General features: G+C 35.9%; 1 protein-coding gene across 2 annotated transcripts in view; it reads right to left on the minus strand.

Moving 5' to 3' along the window:
* The window catches only part of cntnap2a (contactin associated protein 2a), a 445,145-nt gene that overhangs the window by 211,813 nt on the left and 213,952 nt on the right, over positions 1-19,380 (minus strand). For both annotated transcript variants that reach the window (XM_048174365.1, XM_048174366.1), the window contains exons 5-8: positions 16,816-17,019; positions 15,552-15,736; positions 11,151-11,294; positions 7,539-7,797 (exon numbers count right to left, since the gene is read on the minus strand). In XM_048174365.1, the coding sequence (XP_048030322.1) occupies positions 7,539-7,797; positions 11,151-11,294; positions 15,552-15,736; positions 16,816-17,019 (792 nt within the window). The remainder of the gene's footprint in view (positions 1-7,538; positions 7,798-11,150; positions 11,295-15,551; positions 15,737-16,815; positions 17,020-19,380) is intronic.

Below are 19,380 nucleotides of genomic sequence, written 5' to 3' on the forward strand. Positions count from 1 at the left end.
CAGTATCATTATGATGATTAACAATTTTACTGTAAACAACAGCGTTTGACAAAGTCTACCTGGGTCCATTAGGAAATAAGTGGAAAACAAACAAAAGCAAACATATTTTCACTCGATTCCTCATGCTTAATTGGAGTACATCTCAAAAGTTGCATCAATCTCTTGACAACTGTGCACTTGATTGCCATGGCAACAACCTTGCTGTAAAACCACCTAATTATGACTAATAATCTGTTACTGAGGGAAGCAATCAGTACTCGCCATTGGCTCCTGAGAGATGATGATTAAATGCTGAAAAACACTAGGAAACTTACCAGCACAAGATGTTTAAACCATCATAATAATTCTCGTTTGAGCAAAAAAAAATGGGGCTTTAATATACTGGTTCTCCAAGGCTGTTAATTCTAAAAAACATGTCAGATATGTTTTGCATGACTCATCTTGGATAATTTAGATTCAGTGGGGAAGTTCTAATCCCTAGCATGGTACCATTCCACCTATTACAAACGGATTCGCCACACTGAGTCATTCATGTCAATTAACTTAACGTGTCAGCCATTAATCTTCAGTGCTTAAAGAAAAAGATGATGAAAACTCAATGCATTTAAATCAGTAGTTTGAAAATGAATTGGTGAAATGATGAGTAAAAGTAAAGTGTCCCCTCTGGAATTTGACTTAACTGCGGCCTATTAGCAAGACTTCGCTCATTTACGGCACTATCAGAATCCTCATCCACATTTCCAAAGCCAATTTGCAGCTCAAGACAAGCAGAATGGACCTTTAACCTGGACAAGAAAAGGATGGAGCCAGCAGGCAAATGGGCTGAGCTGCAAAGGAGAAAAAAAATATTCACACAATACAGATGAAAGTTTACTATATGACCTTACTATCCTGAATGATGTCTGGATCATTCTCCTGACCTACGTCATTATGGGAAGGATAGCTTTAGGTCCAGCAGCGCTTGATGTTTCAATTCCAGTTATTAACGGAACATAATAATGTGCGGTTCCATAAATGTTTCTTACATGTGCATACTTTCACTAAAATACAGTTTCCAGCAATAAGAATAAAAAAGTTCTACTAACTTAAAAAAATTAGTTAGTTTACTTAAATGTTTTGAGTATACTGAACTTGAGTTTTACAGTGCTCCTGTTCTGTCATCATTGTTTTATACTAATGTTAGTTTTTGCTTAGTCGTCTGTAAATTTATTACTTTGAGTTTGATGAACTTAAACCATTTAAAGCAATCGGTTTCCTCAAACCATTTAAGTAGCTATATAGTTGTCAAGACAAATTGAATGAGTGGAATAAACTTAAAATCTTTATGTTGAGTTTACTAAACCAAAACTAAAATAAATGAATTTATCTTAATGTATATGAGTTTATAGTACTCATACTTAATGGTTTTAAATCTTAAATGGTTTAAGGCAATTGGTTTCCTCAAATGGTTTGATATGAGTTTATAGTACTCATACTTAATGGTTTTAAATCTTAAATGGTTTAAGGCAATTGGTTTCCTCAAATGGTTTGAGTTACCGTAACTTATCAGGTTTTACAGTGATAAATGAAAAAAAAATCTTAAAGCTGTTTAAATGTTGACATAACTTACTAAGATGTGATTTTATAGATAGTTTATACTCTTTATTATGTACTTAAATGGACCAAGGTGAACAAAATTAAACAGGTTTAAAGGTGAAAGAGAGGATTTTTTCATCGACTGAGAACCCAAAGACTGTTAGTGAGTTTTTGAAATGAGCGCATGCGTAAGAACAACCCCCCTCCTTCACAGGAATTTCAAAGGAACGCCTCCCAAAACTTATGCACGAGTATTGGAACACGAGTGTTTACCACCGGCATTCGCTGTGCCGTGTTTTTTGGATTCATTATGTCGGACTCACCGCAGGTAACTCATAATCTGCAGTTGTTACTCCTGTCTCCTGACAAAAACATTGCATGCAGCGCCTGTGGAGTGTGGAAAGTTACTGGAGCGTCTCTCACAAGGAACGTCACGGCAGTGATCGACAAGCCAGAGGGCCAATCCGCGCACGTCTCTCACAAGGAACGTCACGGCAGTGATTGACAAGCCAGAGGGCCAATCAAAGATTGGCTGATGTTTTTAAGGCACTACCTCGTGCACAGATGATGTATATTAATATTATTCCTTTCAGAGCACCTAATAAATAGTTTTTTATCAGTTAGTAAAGACAGTTTCAAGTAATATTGCAAAAATGTATAAAACAAAACATCCTCTTTAGCACCTTTAATATAACTTTCAAAAAAGTCCAGTGCAAATGTTCCTGCCACTCATCAACAGCGGCTGTCACAGTTGCTTGGCGACAAGAGTAATCCTCCATAGGCTAGACCGTCCCATTTAAGAACGCTTTAGACCTTCAAGGACTTCGAAGTTGTGGGCTTTGAAGTCTGTGCAGTCTGTGAATTGGGACACAGCTAGTGTAGTGTGATTCCGGAAAGAATGATTCTTATGAATGGTTCATTTTAGTGAATCAAAAACATACAGGGCAATCAGTGTACAGTAGTCTGATTCCCGAAAGAATGACTTTTACAAACTGATCTTTCTAGTGAAACAAAATCATTCAACACAATCAATGTATTCTGATTCTTGAACAAATAACTCTTACTGTATAAGCATTTTTTTTTTTAGTGGATCAAAAACATAATGCACATAATGGAAGTGCAATTCCAAAACAAATGATGCTTATGAAGGATTCTCTTCACTAAATCAAAAACATACAGAGAAATCAGTGTCGTGCGATTACTGAACAAATGATGCTTATGAACGGTTATCTTCAGTGAATCAAACACATACAGAGAAATCAGTGTAGTGCGATTCCTGAACAAATTATGCTTAGTGAATTCACTGCACAAAATTCCCCAAACGAGTGATGCTTATAAATCGTTATAGTGAATTAAAAACATACAGGACAAACAGTGTAGTGTAATTCATGAAGACATGATTCTTATGAATGTTTTAAAGCACAATCTGATTCTAAAATCTGAGATCTGAGAAAATGGATGTAGAAAAGAAAAGATCTGAGAAAATGGATGTAACGAATCAGTTATGACGGGTAATGGTACATGATACATTTAGTCAATAGTGTTTTATAACAATAAATAAATTAAATGTTACCACATCTTTATATAAATTGCTGTCTCTTATACAGTTATAGTCATTATTAAATTGCATTTATTCCACCTCAAAAAGTCATAAAGTTTGTGTAAACAGACCTCTTGCAAGGATTTTAAAATATTTTATTTATTATGAAATAGAAATACAACTGCGTTTCCAAATATGCACTAAAAAGAATTGTTAATAATAAGCCATTATGAACCAGCATTAATGGCTACCTTTTTGATTTAACAAACATTGTTCAACTAGAAGTTGACAGAAAATGATCAGGTGTTGTAGAATTTGACGCTATAAGGATTAGCAATTCATTGCAGTATTTCCATAAACCTTATCAGCCATTTATGAAGAAAGATGGATCATGAATGCTCTCAATTCAACGTCTACACACCAGAACTAAGGTATTCAAGAAGCATGACTAAGGCAATCATTTATTAATTTGTCAAGGTAATATTTCTTCAGCTAACGATTCTCTGCAGATGGAGGGAAAAAAACCAAAGCTCTTAAAACTACAGGTGCTGGTCATATAATTAGAATATCATCAAAAAGTTGATTTATTTCACTAATTCCATTCAAAAAGTGAAACTTGTATATTATATTAATTCATTACACACAGACTGATATATTTCAAATGTTTATTTCTTTTAATTTTGATGATTATAACTGACAACTAAGGAAAATCCCAAATTCAGTATCTCAGAAAATTAGAATATTACCTAAGACCAATACAAAGAAAGTACTGAAAAGTATGAACATGAAAAGTATGAGTATGCACAGCACTCAATACTTAGTTGGGGCTCCTTTTGCCTGAATTACTGCAGCAATGCGGCGTGGCATGGAGTCGATCAGTCTGTGGCACTGCTCAGGTGTTATGAGAGCCCAGGTTGCTCTGATAGTGGCCTTCAGCTCTTCTGCATTGTTGGGTCTGGCATATCGCATCTTCCTCTTCACAATACCCCATAGAAAATCAGCAGATGACATGGCACCCCAAACCATCACTGACTGTGGAAACTTTACACTGGACCTCAAGCAACATGGATTGTGTGCCTCTCCTCTCTTCCTCCAGACTCTGGGACCCTGATTTACAAAGGTAATGCAAAATTTACTTTCATCAGAGAACATAATTTTGGACCACTCAGCAGCAGTCCAGTCCTTTTTGTCTTTAGCCTAGGCGAGACGCTTCTGACGCTGTCTGTTGTTCAAGAGTGGCTTGACACAAGGAATGCGACAGCTGAAACCCATGTCTTGCATACGTCTGTGCGTAGTGGTTCTTGAAGCACTGACTCCAGCTGCAGTCCACTCTTTGTGAATCTCCCCCTCATTTTTGAATGGGTTTTGTTTCACAATCCTCTCCAGGGTGCGGTTATCCCTATTGCTTGTACACTTTTTTCTACCACATCTTTTCCTTCCCTTCGCCTCTCTATTAATGTGCTTGAACACAGAGCTGTGTAAATAGCCAGTCTCTTTTGCAATGACCTTTTGTGTCTTGCCCTCCTTGTGCAAGTTGTCAATGGTCGTCTTTTGGACAACTGTCAAGTCAGCAGTCTTCCCCATGATTGTGTAGCCTACAGAACTAGACTGAGAGACCATTTAAAGGCCTTTGCAGGTGTTTTGAGTTAATTAGCTGATTAGAGTGTGGCACTAGGTGTCTTCAATATTGAACCTTTTCACAATATTCTAATTTTCTGAGATACTGAATTTGGGATTTTCCTTAGTTGTCAGTTATAATCATCAAAATTAAAAGAAATAAACATTTGAAATATATCAGTCTGTGTGTAATGAATGAATATAATATACAAGTTTCACTTTTTGAATGGAATTAGTGAAATAAATCAACTTTTTGATGATTATTAATTATATGACCAGCACCTGTACACTCAATTTGCATTCTAATACCCCACGTCAGATTAACAAGAAAACCTCTGCTATCCAACTGCATGTATAAACAGGTCTAAAATTATATCGATAAATATATTAGGGTTCGAATATGGAATCTTAAAGCATTTGAGTGGCTTTCATAGAAAATGAAGATTGTGTGTGGTAGAATCATGTGATTCATTGATATTCAATGAAAAAAAAAAAGAAGGAATAATTCCAATTGGGGCGAGGGGGGGGGATATAATATGATATATCAGACAACAAATGGGTTCACTCAACCCAACTAATTATAGTGCCATGGTTACCTTAGTACTTTGCTCTGTGGTACAAAAGAATAAGTGACACCCCATATCAGTTCTTTCACTGATAAAGTCCACAATTGATCCATTAAATCCAATAACATGCTGAAGTCTGAAACAGGATCGAAATTTCAGATCCTGTAGACCTATTAGCTAAGGTCAAACCACAACATTAATCTCACAGCTGTCACTGAGCACTTACTATGCATGGAACTTCAAGTTATTACCTGACTCTTCCATGCTGGAGTTCAATGTGGAGTCAATTTGCTTTTCTTAAAAGAGATAAAGGATTCCATAGAGGCGGAGCCCAATTAGCCTTGAGGTTAACAATGTAAGAATAACTACCCTTTCTCCTAATGGCCTATTAGCACAGGAGTTTGGTGAGTGTGTCCAGAATGTCTATAGATGTCTTTGGACTAATGCCCTCCTTTAGACTGACAAAGACACATCTTACATCAACAAAAAAAGGACAATTTCATTAAGACGAAGCCTTGCCTCTTTAATATCTCAATTGTTTCTTCCAGACAGTGATGAGATTTCAATATGAACTCAAACATTTTTCATCCAATTTTTCCAAGACCAAATGATTTGGGGCCGTATGTAAAAAGCCACTCAGAGTAAAATTTTAGTCTTAAGTGTGTCACAGTTCTAAGAATGACGTAATTTTACTCTTATTCCTAGACTTAAGAATAAGTATGATTCATAAAGGTTCCTAAATGTCAAGACTAGGTCTCAGCTCTTAAATTATTTAGGAGAGCTGCAGATGTCTCCTAAACTAGCTAGGAGTAACAAGATGGCAGCAAAGAAGAGGAGACACATGCTTTCCAATGAAGATATGAAGTATTGGAATTATATATGATGACATGGAGTTGATAAAATGATATAAACTTGATTGTCAATTCTTTTTCTAACTGACCTAATAAGAAATGTAATAACTGTAATAAATATTACTTAAACAATAATTAATATGTTTAATGCATTTTAATACATTTAATGACTTTGAATAAACTTTTTATAACTTTAAATGTAACAACTTAAGAATCAGTCTTATACTTTACTAAAAGTTGCTTTTAGCTTCTTTATAAAAGTCTCCTACTCTTAGAAAAGTCCTACTCTTTACTAAGCATTTTTTGACACTTAAGTCAAAACTTAAGACTATGCTTAAGAGCATTTCTGAGAAGTTTTATACATACGGGCCCTGGCTATGTTTTCAAAATGACATTTTAAAGGCACAGTATGTAATTTTTCACAACTAGAGGTAGCTTATTCAAAACAAAGTCATTGATGACGCTTTGTTTTCGTGGAATCATGGGAGGTTGTCTTCACCATATTCATGGATGAACTAATATATACATTTTTTTATTAACATTACTGTAGTATGAAGCAGGGTGTGGCTGAAAGCTGTTTTGGCTCGACAGCAGTGGAGCTTTTATTATACCGCAGACGGCCACTTCTGCTTCTTTCGGTCAAGCGTACGTGGGGTAACGCAGCGCTGTTTTATCATATTGATACATTTGTGTGTTGAATGTTGTTATAATGCTATTCTGTGCGTTCGCTTAGTGGCTACTATGAGTCACTTGTTGCACACTGCAGTAAGCTAGATCGATATTAAGCATGGTAAAACATGGTACTCGCAGTAAATCAAGAAAATGAGACTTACTGTGTTTTATATATATATATATATATATATATATATATATATATATATATATATATGATTAGTTTTCTGTCGATGAATGTATCTATCTATCTATCTATCTATCTATCTTCAAAATATAGCTCTCTTATAATTCAACTCCTGCATCCTTCTGTCACTGTCAAAGAGACTTTGCTTGTCCACTCTGATATGAACAGCTTTTTCACAATCCTATTGGAATCAAATTCTGATGGATACAATGAAGCCCTCACTCAAAAAAGTTATAGAATTAAATGCATTGTGTATCCAAATTCATGTTGACTTTACGCAATAAAGGACAAACCTGAGCAGTAAAGTTTAACTCTGGGACATGATGCAACTTTATAATAGCTACAACTGGTGCTGATTGATCATATACTATTTAAACATACACAAATAAAACATTAAGTAATTTATCAGCTAGGTGCTACTATGCTAGAAAAACAACAGTTTTTTTTAATATAAAAAAGAGGCTGATGAAACCTTATGAGATCTCTATGTAACAACCACTGTGTCTGTGTGGGTGAAAATGTCAGCTCACCTGATGCAATGTCCACGCGCATGTTTTTCTGCTGGGTGACATTAATGTGCGCTGTGACTTTTCCATCGTTTAGAGCCAATTCCAGCATTCCATCTGCCAAGGAGCTGAACAGGAGCAGGCCGCTGGGGTTCCAGGAACGGAACTGGAATCCCACAGACACCATATTGTGGTCCCTCCTCCCCGGCAGCTGTAGAAAGCTTGTGCCATTGAAGAAGACGGGGAACGTGTGTGTGTCCACGCAGGAGAACGTCAGGTTGCGCTGAAAATAAGGCAGGATACAAAACACTTAAAAACCATTTATGTTGTTTAGAGTGTAGACGTGTCACAGAGATGGTTATACAATCGTTTTCAATGTAATATGTATCAAACATTATATCACCTCTTAAAAATAAATCTGGGCCCGTATGTATAAAGCTGCTCAGAGTAAAATTTTAGTCTTAAGTGTGTCAAAATTCTAAGAATGATGTAATATTACTCTTATTCTTAGACTTAAGAATAATTGTGATTCATAAAGGTTCCTAAGTGTCAAGACTGGGTCTTAGCTCCTAAATTATTTAAGAGAGCTGTAGAGGTGTCTTAACCTAGTTAAGAGTAACAAGATGGCTGCAAAGAAGAGACACACGCTTTCCAATGAAGATAATAATGATATAAACTTAATTGTCAATTCTTTTTGTAACTGACCTAATAAATGTAATAAATATTACTTAAACAATAATTAATATGTTTAATGCATTTTAACACATTTAAAGGTGCTATATGCGATTTCTAAAATTCATTGTTGAACACTGTTGATATTTTAAATAAACAAACACACTCCTATCTTCATTGCTCCGCCTCAAACTCACACTCCAATCCTAACCCTCCCTGCTCTGAGTCAGTCTCGAACCCCGGCCCAATCACTGCTGGCATGCAAGGCACTATCAATGACGATAAACACCTCATTCTCTAGCGTCCGTCAGTGTGCAGTGGTTTACCTGCAAAACTCTCACTATCTGGCCTCTTACACAGGTAATGAGAGTGGATGTCTGTTTATCACAGCTGACGCGAAACAAAATGCTTAGTGAAAAATAAAGCGCAGATGATGAACGAATGACAAGGAAGCACAAAAAATGAACATACAGTACACAAGAGGAAATACAAACAAGAGTTTCTTGTTAATCGCCAACAATTTTGCTTAAACCATAAAAATATGAGGAAAATTTTATTTTTATGTTTATATTATTTAAATGTTTTTAAATACGACATTGACTACAACATAATCAGTTTTTAATATTTAATTGGTTCTCTCTTGTTTTTGCATGTGTTCATAATTTCTTTGCATGACAGACTGGCCAAAAATAATTTGAAATTTCATTTCATCATCACACATGAAACAACTGACTCCAAGCACAGCTACACAATATGCTTACATCTTTTAACACATTTTTAAAAATATTTGAATTAAGGTTGAAGATGTCAGTTTTCATCACAATTGGCCACTACTCTATGGCAGTTCATTGACTTTCCAACTGACCATCAAACCATGCGGCAAAAGAAAGCCACTTTTATGTTGACTGTGGACTTCCCTGCAGTTGTTGGAGACGTTGTTGAACTCATGACACATCATGTAAATGAGGAGACAAATATCAATAAAAAAAGATTCCACACCATCAATACTAATTTGTGATAATTTTGCACAATGTAAAGCTATTGCTTTTAAATAAATGTAAATATTAAAACATTTGTGTTTTTCTTTTTATTGTTTTATATAATAACATTAAATGATTGGTATTGTGCTGCTATGACTTCACCCTTCCAGGCTTGCTATTGGCTGATTCAGAGGTTGAGGGCGGCCATTTTGAGTTGACATCATTGTAGTCCTTAGTTCACAACACTTAAATCAGCACTTAAGAATCCGTCTTACACTTTACTAAAAGTTGCTTTTAGCTTCTTGATAAACGTCTCATACTCTTAGAAAAGACCTACTCTTTACTAAGAATTTTTTGACACTTAAGTCAAAACTTAAGACTATTCTTAAGAGCATTTCTGAGAAGTTTTATACGTACGGGCCCAGGTCTCCCAACATGGCCAAGTTAGTTATGCTTTGAGGGTTTTGAAGGGGCGTTAGAAGTTTTAGACCATCTTAGACCAGGTAAGACCAGCAAAGAAACTAAGGCTGGCTGTAGACGTCTCTGTTCAGCAGCAAATTTAACACATTGTATAATGTATTTCTCAAATGCAACATCTTTAATACACTTACAAAGTTGCAAAATAAAGTGACTAGAAAATAAATCTGTCTGAAATGGTTGAAGACCTTTCATGTGGAACATGAGCTTAAAGAAAGATCTCTCAAAGTGCTGCTACAGCATGTTCTCAACCACGCCGTCGATTTCTGAACCTTAAGCTGGAAAAGGGGTGCATGGAAGCAATAGCGAGGGCTTTTATTCATAACTCTCCAGTTCTACGTCCCTCTAAATGGTAATTTTGAGGCACCAAATGCACTTCAGCCTTATTTCAAATATAGAGAACTTAATCAGTCTCATCACAATGAAATAGAAAAGTGCACTCAGCCTTTCTCAGCGCTTCATAAGAGAACCTCCGCCCATGTGATGTGATTTATCAACCTTGAATATAATCCTTCAGACATGAATAATAATTCAGAGGCTGTCTATGGTGGACACGTGTCAAATTTGCAAAGGAGGGGAACTGTGCTATTTTCATGCTATTAAAGGGATAGTTCAGCCAAAAATTAAAATTTTGTCATCATTTACTCATCCTCATCTGGTTCCAAACCTGTATGCCTTCTTTTCTTCCGTGGAACACAAAAGAAGATATTGTGGAAAATGTCTAAGTGGTTTTTGTCCATACAATGAAATTCCCTGGGGTCGATTATTGTTTTAGACCGCAATGCCATTCATTGACTTTTTGTGCAGTGAAATAAATCATACAGGTTTGGAACAACATGAGGGTGAGTAAATGATGACAGAATTTTAATTTTAGGTTTCATTTTTGACTCCTAAAATACAGTACAAGCATAATTGGTTTACTTGTCAAAATCAAAATCTCTAGAACAAAAATATGTGAATCTGATTCAAACATATTTAGATGTAACATAATGCTTGATTGATGTTCTGTGACGTGCTGGTGTAACTGTATTGCAGAGATAAAATTGTAATTTTCATCAGTAAAAAGCATTGTGTCTCTTTATGTTTGTGGTTCCATTAATGAACACTGATATGCTTCTCGAATATGATGTGCAATTATTGCATTCTTTGTAATATCACAGGCAGTGGAAATTAGATTATTATCAGTGCTGACAACAGTCATCAAATCTGCGTAGATGATTAACATTCCCATCGGCGTGTTGTAACAAATTAAACGGATCCATACAGCATAGATATGAGGTTTTTAATGCAAGCTCCATCAATATCATGTCTACATTCTGAAGCATCAACCTTGTACAGCTCTTCATGGTCATACACCTCCACAAAACCCTCCAGGCAAAAACAACCCACCCAAACATGCTAAATCTGCACATATCAACGGTCGTAAACGACTAAGTTATGCACTCAAAATCAAACTTTGATTAGTCAGATATGGTTTGTGGTGTTGACTGAAAGGGAATCGACTCACAAAGCTGGAAGTGTCCAGTTTCTTTCTTCTGGCCAGGTCAGTGATGTTCTCTCCATTGTAGTTGATGCTCTCCATGCAGCCTTTGAAGTTTCTTCTACCTCCTGAGACTGGCTTCCCAGAATAAGGCATCCCTCCAAAAGTCAGCTGCATGGAGAAATCAGACTTCTTAGAAACATAAGCCACAAAAACTGTATCAAAGCATTACAACCCACCAAATTCAACACAACAATATATACAGAGAGTGGGGTAAGATGTGTCAGTGCAAGCCAAGTCACCTCCTTAACCAATGGATGTAAGAGTCAATTTTATATTTCTGTGCATTAGTAAATGATTCCAACCCCCCCCCCCCCCCCCCCCCAAATTATGTTCATATTTTATTTTAAAATGAAAATCGTTCCCATATTCTCCAATGATACAAGTTCCCCCTTGACATAACCCAGTTTTTCAAATTCGATTCATAATACACTTAAATTAAACAAGTAAATTAAGTTGAAATATGATGGTGAAATAAGCATATTACTATTATTACCTCTCTTTCATTTCTACTTCCCTAGCAAAAACCTAAGTAAAAGTGGCACATCTTACCCCAATCTCTCCCTATGTCAAGAAGAAAAGGAGAACTTGAAACTTTATCTGATACATCATACAAACACATCCTGCTGGATCAGCCACAACCAACAAAATTTTCAGCTTGTGACAATAGAGTAAAATTATACATATTTTGTAAAATCAGATAATATCTATCTATTGAAAGATGCTTAGTAAGTCCTATTATTCATGCAGTTTCAACCAGAGCACTAGCACTTCAACACAATAGTCGATAAATGCAATTGTTTGTAAATGCAGTCTGTGCTCCAGCAGAAAACGATTCACCGGTTTGGATCCGTTCTCAGCTCAATTAATCAGACACTTTCACTTTAATTGGGGTCAATTTGTCTCAGACCAACTGAGCTGTAACCAGCCCTGTTGCATCCAGTGGAACCAGGAGTGTCTGAGCTCAATTGAATAGATAAGCATTTGCTCTCAGACCATATTCTTTACGTCGCTGAAAATCAATTTCTTATACATTCCTCTACAGTGATTGTTAATATGCGTCATTTCTGTTTGATAACAGTAATATCCTGCTACACATTATTAGTGTGGATTAATCCTGTGTGGAGAAGCGGATTTCAGAAGCTCTGTGCTGAAAAGAATAACAAGGGATAAAAATCCCACTGCAAACAAAGTTTATCACAGTGAACCTCCCTAGAACAAAGTGTCTTGGTGTGACATCACAGCTTTGAACTTCAGCTCTCTGGATTGGGTGATGGCTGCAGTGTGAATGGAATCCTACAGAAATCCTTGAAGGATTCTGAGACAATTACAGGACTTCTATTTTGAGTCTGTTAGCAGTCTTTGTGGGAATGAAATGAGATCCAACTAATGTAAAACCGGACTTCCACCAGCATATGCCCCCAACCAGGCTTTTTGACAAGCTTAAAGGGATATTAAAATTCTGCTGACCCTCATGTGATTCCAAACCTGCATGACTTTCTTTCTATTCCATAAAATGGAAATAAATGGGGACTTGAGGTGTCAAGTTCTAAATGCCAAAAACACTGAAAAGTACAACATATTCTCACTCCCAACTCTTCACATATTGACGCTTGGTCAGGACCCCTTGGTGTTTTAATGCACTGGGTACCCCTTTAAAGGTGCCCTAGATTCAAAAATTGAATTTACCTCGGCATAGTTAAATAACAAGAGTTCAGTACATGGAAAAGACATACAGTGAGTCTCAAACACCATTGTTTCCTCCTTCTTATATAAATCTCATTTGTTTAAACGACCTCCAAAGAACAGGCGAATCTCAACATAACACTGACTGTTACGTAACAGTCGGGGTGTACGCCCCCAATATTTGCATATGCCAGCCCATGATTGAGGCATTACACAAGGGCAGCCAGTATTAACGTCTGGATCTGTGCACAGCTGAATCATCAGACTAGGTAAGCAAGCAAGGACAATAGCAAAAAATGGCAGATGGAGCAATAATAACTGACATGATTCATGATAACATGATATTTTTAGTGATATTTGTAAATTGTCTTTCTAAATTTTTCGTTAGCATGTTGCTAATGTACTGTTAAATGTGGTTAAAGTTACCATTGTTTCTTACTGTATTCACAGAGACAAGAGTCTGTAACAAATATAATGCATAAACACAACTTCATTCTTTATAAATCTCTCCAACAGTGTAGCATTAGCCCGTTAGCCACGGAGCACAGCCTCAAACTCATTCAGAATCAATGTAAACATCCAAATAAACACTGTACTTACGCGATTAGACATGCTGCATGACGAACACTTTGTAAAGATCCATTTTGAGGGTTATATTAGCTGTTTTAACTTTTTTTATGTTGTTTAAAGCAAGCGCGAGCTCTTGGGGCGTGGAGCACGAGAATTAAAGGGCCACACACCCTGAATCGGCTCATTTCTAATTATGCCCCAAAATAGGCAGTTAAAAAAATGAATTAAAAAAATCTATGGAGTATTTTGAGCTGAAACTTCACAGACACATTCAGGGGACACCTTAGACTTATATTACATCTTTAAAAAAAAAAGTTCTAGGGCATCTTTAACGTAATTTTTCCATGTGCAGCATATTCTATTACTTTCAGTTGTTTGCCTTATGCATCAAATGATGACACTTTTACTTCTTTGCATTTGTAAAGGAAATGATTTTATAAATATTTATATTTTCATATATATTTTGGAGCACCTAACCCCACCCCTACCCCAAACCTACCCACTTCTCAACAAACACACATTCACAGGTATTTATTACAAAAACTGACCAAAAGAAATGTATTACAAATAGCTTGTGTTACATTCCAAGTCTTCTAAAGTCATACAGTATCTTTATATGAAGAACAGCAGAACTTATCTTATCCTACTCCATGATATCTCATTCAAAAGATACACCCAAACTTTAGCATGACACAATCGGTCATGAGACACTCAAAAGCCAATGTAATTTCACAATCAAAACAGACATATTGCTTCTTCTGGCGGCAATTTTTGAATGTGTGCACAGGATCTGAGCATGACGGCAGATGGAGACGGTGATCACTTTTGGGTCTGTTCCTCACACAAATCAATGGTTTGGCCTCGGAACCCTTGGAATATTTGTACTTTTTGAATAAATTGTGGCTGTAGTCATGTCTGCCTGATATATCCTGTGTTTTATATTATATAATACACAAATGGGTAGGTTTAAGGGTAAGGGTTGGGTTACATGCTTAAACATGTCTAAATACTGTAAATAAAACAGTAAAATAAATGCAAATAAAATGATTCTAGCTGATTAAATTGAAAATCACATGTCATAATGGTAAAATTATACCCAAATATATAATTTCATCATGACGATAAAATTTCCATGCCCATGGAAATTTTATAACGGCAAAGGTTTCTCATCGAAAGCAATGGAGTACCCTGGAGATCGAAAAATTATGCTAAAGGGGTACCCTGTGCATTAAAACACCAAGGGGTTCTGACCAAGCGTCAATATGTGACGAGTTGGGAGTGAGAATGTGTTGCAAAGTATCATAAAAACAGTTCTTGTGTTATAATTCGATGTCTTCTGAAGCCATACAGTATTAACAAACTGGCACTATGTTCAATAAAAAGAACTAAATGTCATTTTTCACTGTGAATCTTCTACTGTAAGTCTCAAATCAAATATGTATCAAATCATGTCTGGCAAAATTTTCACTAAATAATGACTTCAATGTTAGCCTGTACCCACACAAAGCTACAGTACCATATGACTTCAGAAGATTAACATAGCACACAAGTCATATGGACTGCTTTTATGATTCTTTTATGGTGTTTTTGTATCATTTTGGAGCTTGACAGCCCCAGTACCCACTCACTTTTATTATATGTAAAACACCATAAAGGATAATCCTCAAAAATGAAGATTTTGGAAGAAAAAAAAAAAAAAAAAATGTCAAACAGGTTTTGAAAAACACATTCAATTTAGGTGCACTATACTTTTACCAGCAATACTGACTTACTCAAACAGCATCACCAAGTTTTGTTGGTGAAAAACATGGTTAAGTTGGTTTAAATAATAGAATAGCACCAAACTAGCACTAACTAGCATAAACCAGCTTGGAAGATCATGGAAATTCATGCTTTTTTTTTTTCAGCAGGGAATTCTCACAATATTGCCTGTTCATTCTCACATCATTCACGCTGTTTTATCTGTGTGAGATGAATCTTTTCCAAGGACAATTAAAAACTTTTAAGAATTACCAATTATGGGGAGTAATATTTTGAGCTTTAGCATCCCATAATGCACCTGCTTGTTAAATGAAGTTCAGAGCAATAAATCATTCACTTTCTCAGTCGTACCTCATAGTCCAGGTCAAGGTGGTCAAACTCCCCGTTGGTGCGGAAGTGCTGAGTATGCTGATCAAGGGTGAAATTGACATTTCTCCTGTAGCGCTCAATTACTACAGAATGCCAATGATGATCGTCCAGCAGACTGCCGCTGGTCACAGATGTATGGCCCAGGATGGAGCCGTACTGATTACTTCCTAAAGTTTATTAGACATAGGAGACTGTCATTAATATCGAACATACAATATCTTCAATTTCACTGCAGAATACTCATTGATGGGAGGAACCATCACAGTGCATATGAGATGTTTATGTCCTCATGATACACAAGATAATGAGTTTTGTGTTTTACAGTCTATCAATATTTTTTTCCCCCCTTAGGGTTGGTTTTCCTGCAATGCAGGTCAATGACATATTAAACATATAGTTAACATAAACATAAAAATTAAAATTCTGTCATCATTTACTCTCCCTCATTGGGACCCATTGAATTTTACTATATGGAAATAAAGCATTCTTCAAATAATTGTTTTATTTTGTGTTCTACAGAAGAAAGTACACTACCATTCAAAAGTTTAGGGTACTTTTTTTAAAAGTCTATTAAGGATGAATTTATTTGATCAAAAATACAGTAAAAACAGTAATATTGTGAAAAAGTGTTATAATTTCAAACTGCTTTCTATTTTATTATGTTTTAAAATACAATACAATATATTCCCGTCATTACTCCAGTCTTTAGTGTCACATGATCCTTCAGAAATCATTCTAATATCCTGATTTGGTGCTCAAGAAACATTTCTTATTATTAACAATGTTGAAACCAGTTGTACTGCTTATTATTTGTGTGGAAACCATGATGCATATTTTTTTACTTGATGAACAGAAAGTTCAAAAGAACAGCATTTATTTGAAATAGAAATAATTTGTAACATAATAAATGTCTTAACTTTTGATCAAATTAATGCATCCTTGCTGAATAAAAGTATTAATTTCTTAAAAAGAATCTTACTGACCCCAAACTTTTGGTAGTGTTAGTCATACAGTTTGGGAATTACATGACGGTGAGTGAAAATTGTAACAGATATTTCATTTTTGGTGAGCTATCCCTTTAAATGTCACTGACTTTTATCAAAGAATCACTGAGGATCAAACATTCAATGAAATAATAGAAGACAACAGGTATAAAGTCAATAAATAAGCTGAAGACATACTGATATACTATCAGTAGCACATTAATGATATAATTCACACCAGAGTACACACATATCAGTTTTACCGAGGTTTATCTGCAGCAGGAGCCGGCCTCTCCTCAACTCCAAGGTGATGTAGTCCCCCTGTTGACCTTCTCCGTGCAGAATCACCCCTTCGCTCTCTGATGTTTTAAACTTCAGGGCTATCACGTCCTTCAAAATCTTCATCTTCTTCATTTTAAAGCGGTATGAGATCACCCCCTGCCCATCAAAATTAATCACATCTGCCCCTGTTGACAGAAGGAAAAAAGACAGGAGGAGAAAAAGAGATTAGCACCTCTGAGGTGACTGGATGTCATGCCCGTTTTTGGCTAAATGATCGGTTGAGTGACTGTTCTATAGATTGCTTGGACGAAAGCATGGTGAAGTTCACAGATAAACTGCGGCTGGGATCAGGTGATAAACTACAGCGAGGAGGCAGAAAATTGCAGCTGGCTATTACCTGCTGACAAAGCCTTTCTGCTTATTGCGCAGTGGAGGAGGATTTTTGATCCCTGTCATGGCTTGGAATGATGCATACCGGAAGTTATGAATGTAAATTCCTTTCGCGGCATCTCTCGCTCGCTCTCTTGTTTTCATTTCCTGCACTGACACTGCATAACCTTTGGATATATTACATAAACTCACAGTTCCTGATGGCACTTGATTGCTATGCAGACTGTCTTAATATCACTCTGAAGCCATGTAAAATTATGAGCAGATAATTATGGAAAGATCCACAGCAAACTGGAAACAGAAAATGCAGAAAATACAGATGTCATCGTGTTCCCTTCCACCAATAAGATTGAAGTGGCGTGTTTATCCTCTTGCTTTATTGAGAGATTGATTGGGTTTGATCTGAGCTTAATTAAAATGTAAATGGTGGTGTTGATTTTGCGGTAGGCTTGTGAATGCATTAACTTTGGACTAAAAAGGTTTGATATTGCAGCAAAAAAAAGAGGAAAGTATTACTTGTATTAGATAAATAATTCATGAGAAATGCAATGTATGAGCCATATGCGCATACATACACATTAATTATATAAATTACATTTTAAAATATATTAAAATAAACAGCTATTTTAAAATACTGTAATGTTTCACAATATTACTGTATTTTTACTGTATTTTTATCAAATAAATGGAGCATAAGGAATTTAAGCGACATACTAAAAAAAAATGCAGTCAAACCAAAAATTGTTCAGACATTTTTGACATATTTTTTACTAGTGGGTGAAGGACACTAATAGTTCATTTATGTACGTGAAGATAGCAAAATAAAGTAAACTGTGACATATTATACCCAAAAATACTTCATACAGTGGACTACCAGTAAAATTGATCAAAATTTGGAACCAAAAATTATTCAGACACTATGACCTGACCATGTTTTACTTAGGTGTTATCTGACATAATTAAGATTATTAAATTTTTTCTGACACAGTTTAACTCTGAGATCTTGTCATATTTTATTAACATTTTTTAAATAAAATAAAATAAAATAAATAAATAAATAAATAAATAAATAAATAAATAAATAAATAAGGTGTCTGAATACATTTTGGTTTGACTGTATGTATGTTTATATATATATAATTTTATATATATATAAAATATACAGAGTATGTTTCAGGTCTACAGTAAGTGCTATTTTCAAGTCAGTGAGCGGGTAAGATATTTCTTTCCATTATTTAAATGGATCGTTCATTGTATGCATTCCTGAGGCATGTAAAATCAATTTGCATTTATCAGCTTCCATTAGCAGTGGAAATTACAAAATGACGCAACAACTGTAATTGTTCTACATGCAAAAAGCGGGTGAAAATATGCATTCAGTGTAATCTGTCATGTACACAACAACCAGGGGATGCCTGTAATATGTAGCATCTACTGTGATCGTGTGTGTGTGTGTGTGTGTGTGTGTGTGTGTGTGTTTGAGTCTAGAGAATCTGCATATGGAATTAATTCAATTCTCTCCATGCACCCTGCTGGGGACTGATTATTACACTAATGCATGAGTATGTGTGCTATGTCTGGCCAGTTGCTCTACCACTCCTCTTGTCTCTCTCTCTCTCTCTTTCTCTCTCCATTGCCAATCCCCTTCACCTCCATCACGAATGCATTCATCCGTTCTCGCCCGATCAACAAGGTCAGAGCACTGCATTCATTCTTATTCTGTGCTTCATCTCCACTGCAGGTCTTGCTTATCTAACTCCCATTCTTTCCCTCTATGATTCCTGAGAAGGGCTATCTCTATTCCTTTACTGCACATCTTATTTATTTTCACTCAACAGTCAGTGCATTTCCGTGTCTGAAGCGAAACTGAGTGGCGGGAAAAGGCCAAAAAGAGTGTTTTTGTACATATTAACATTTCCCTGTTGGAATATTCTGTCTTGGAAACATGGTAACTAGTCATTAGCAGGTTTAGGCTGGTCATTGGCTGGTTTAAGACGGTCATTACTTGGCTCAAGCTGGTCATTACCTAGTGGAAGCTTGTTTATGACAGTCAATAGCTGGTTCAAGCTGGTCATTAGTTGGTTTAAGATGGTCATTAGCTGTTCAAGCTGGTCATTATGGTGTAAACAGGCTTAAGATGGTCATTAGCTGGTTCA

The sequence above is a fragment of the Megalobrama amblycephala genome, linkage group LG22, assembly GCF_018812025.1.
Source record: "Megalobrama amblycephala isolate DHTTF-2021 linkage group LG22, ASM1881202v1, whole genome shotgun sequence".
Lineage (NCBI taxonomy): Eukaryota > Metazoa > Chordata > Actinopteri > Cypriniformes > Xenocyprididae > Megalobrama > Megalobrama amblycephala.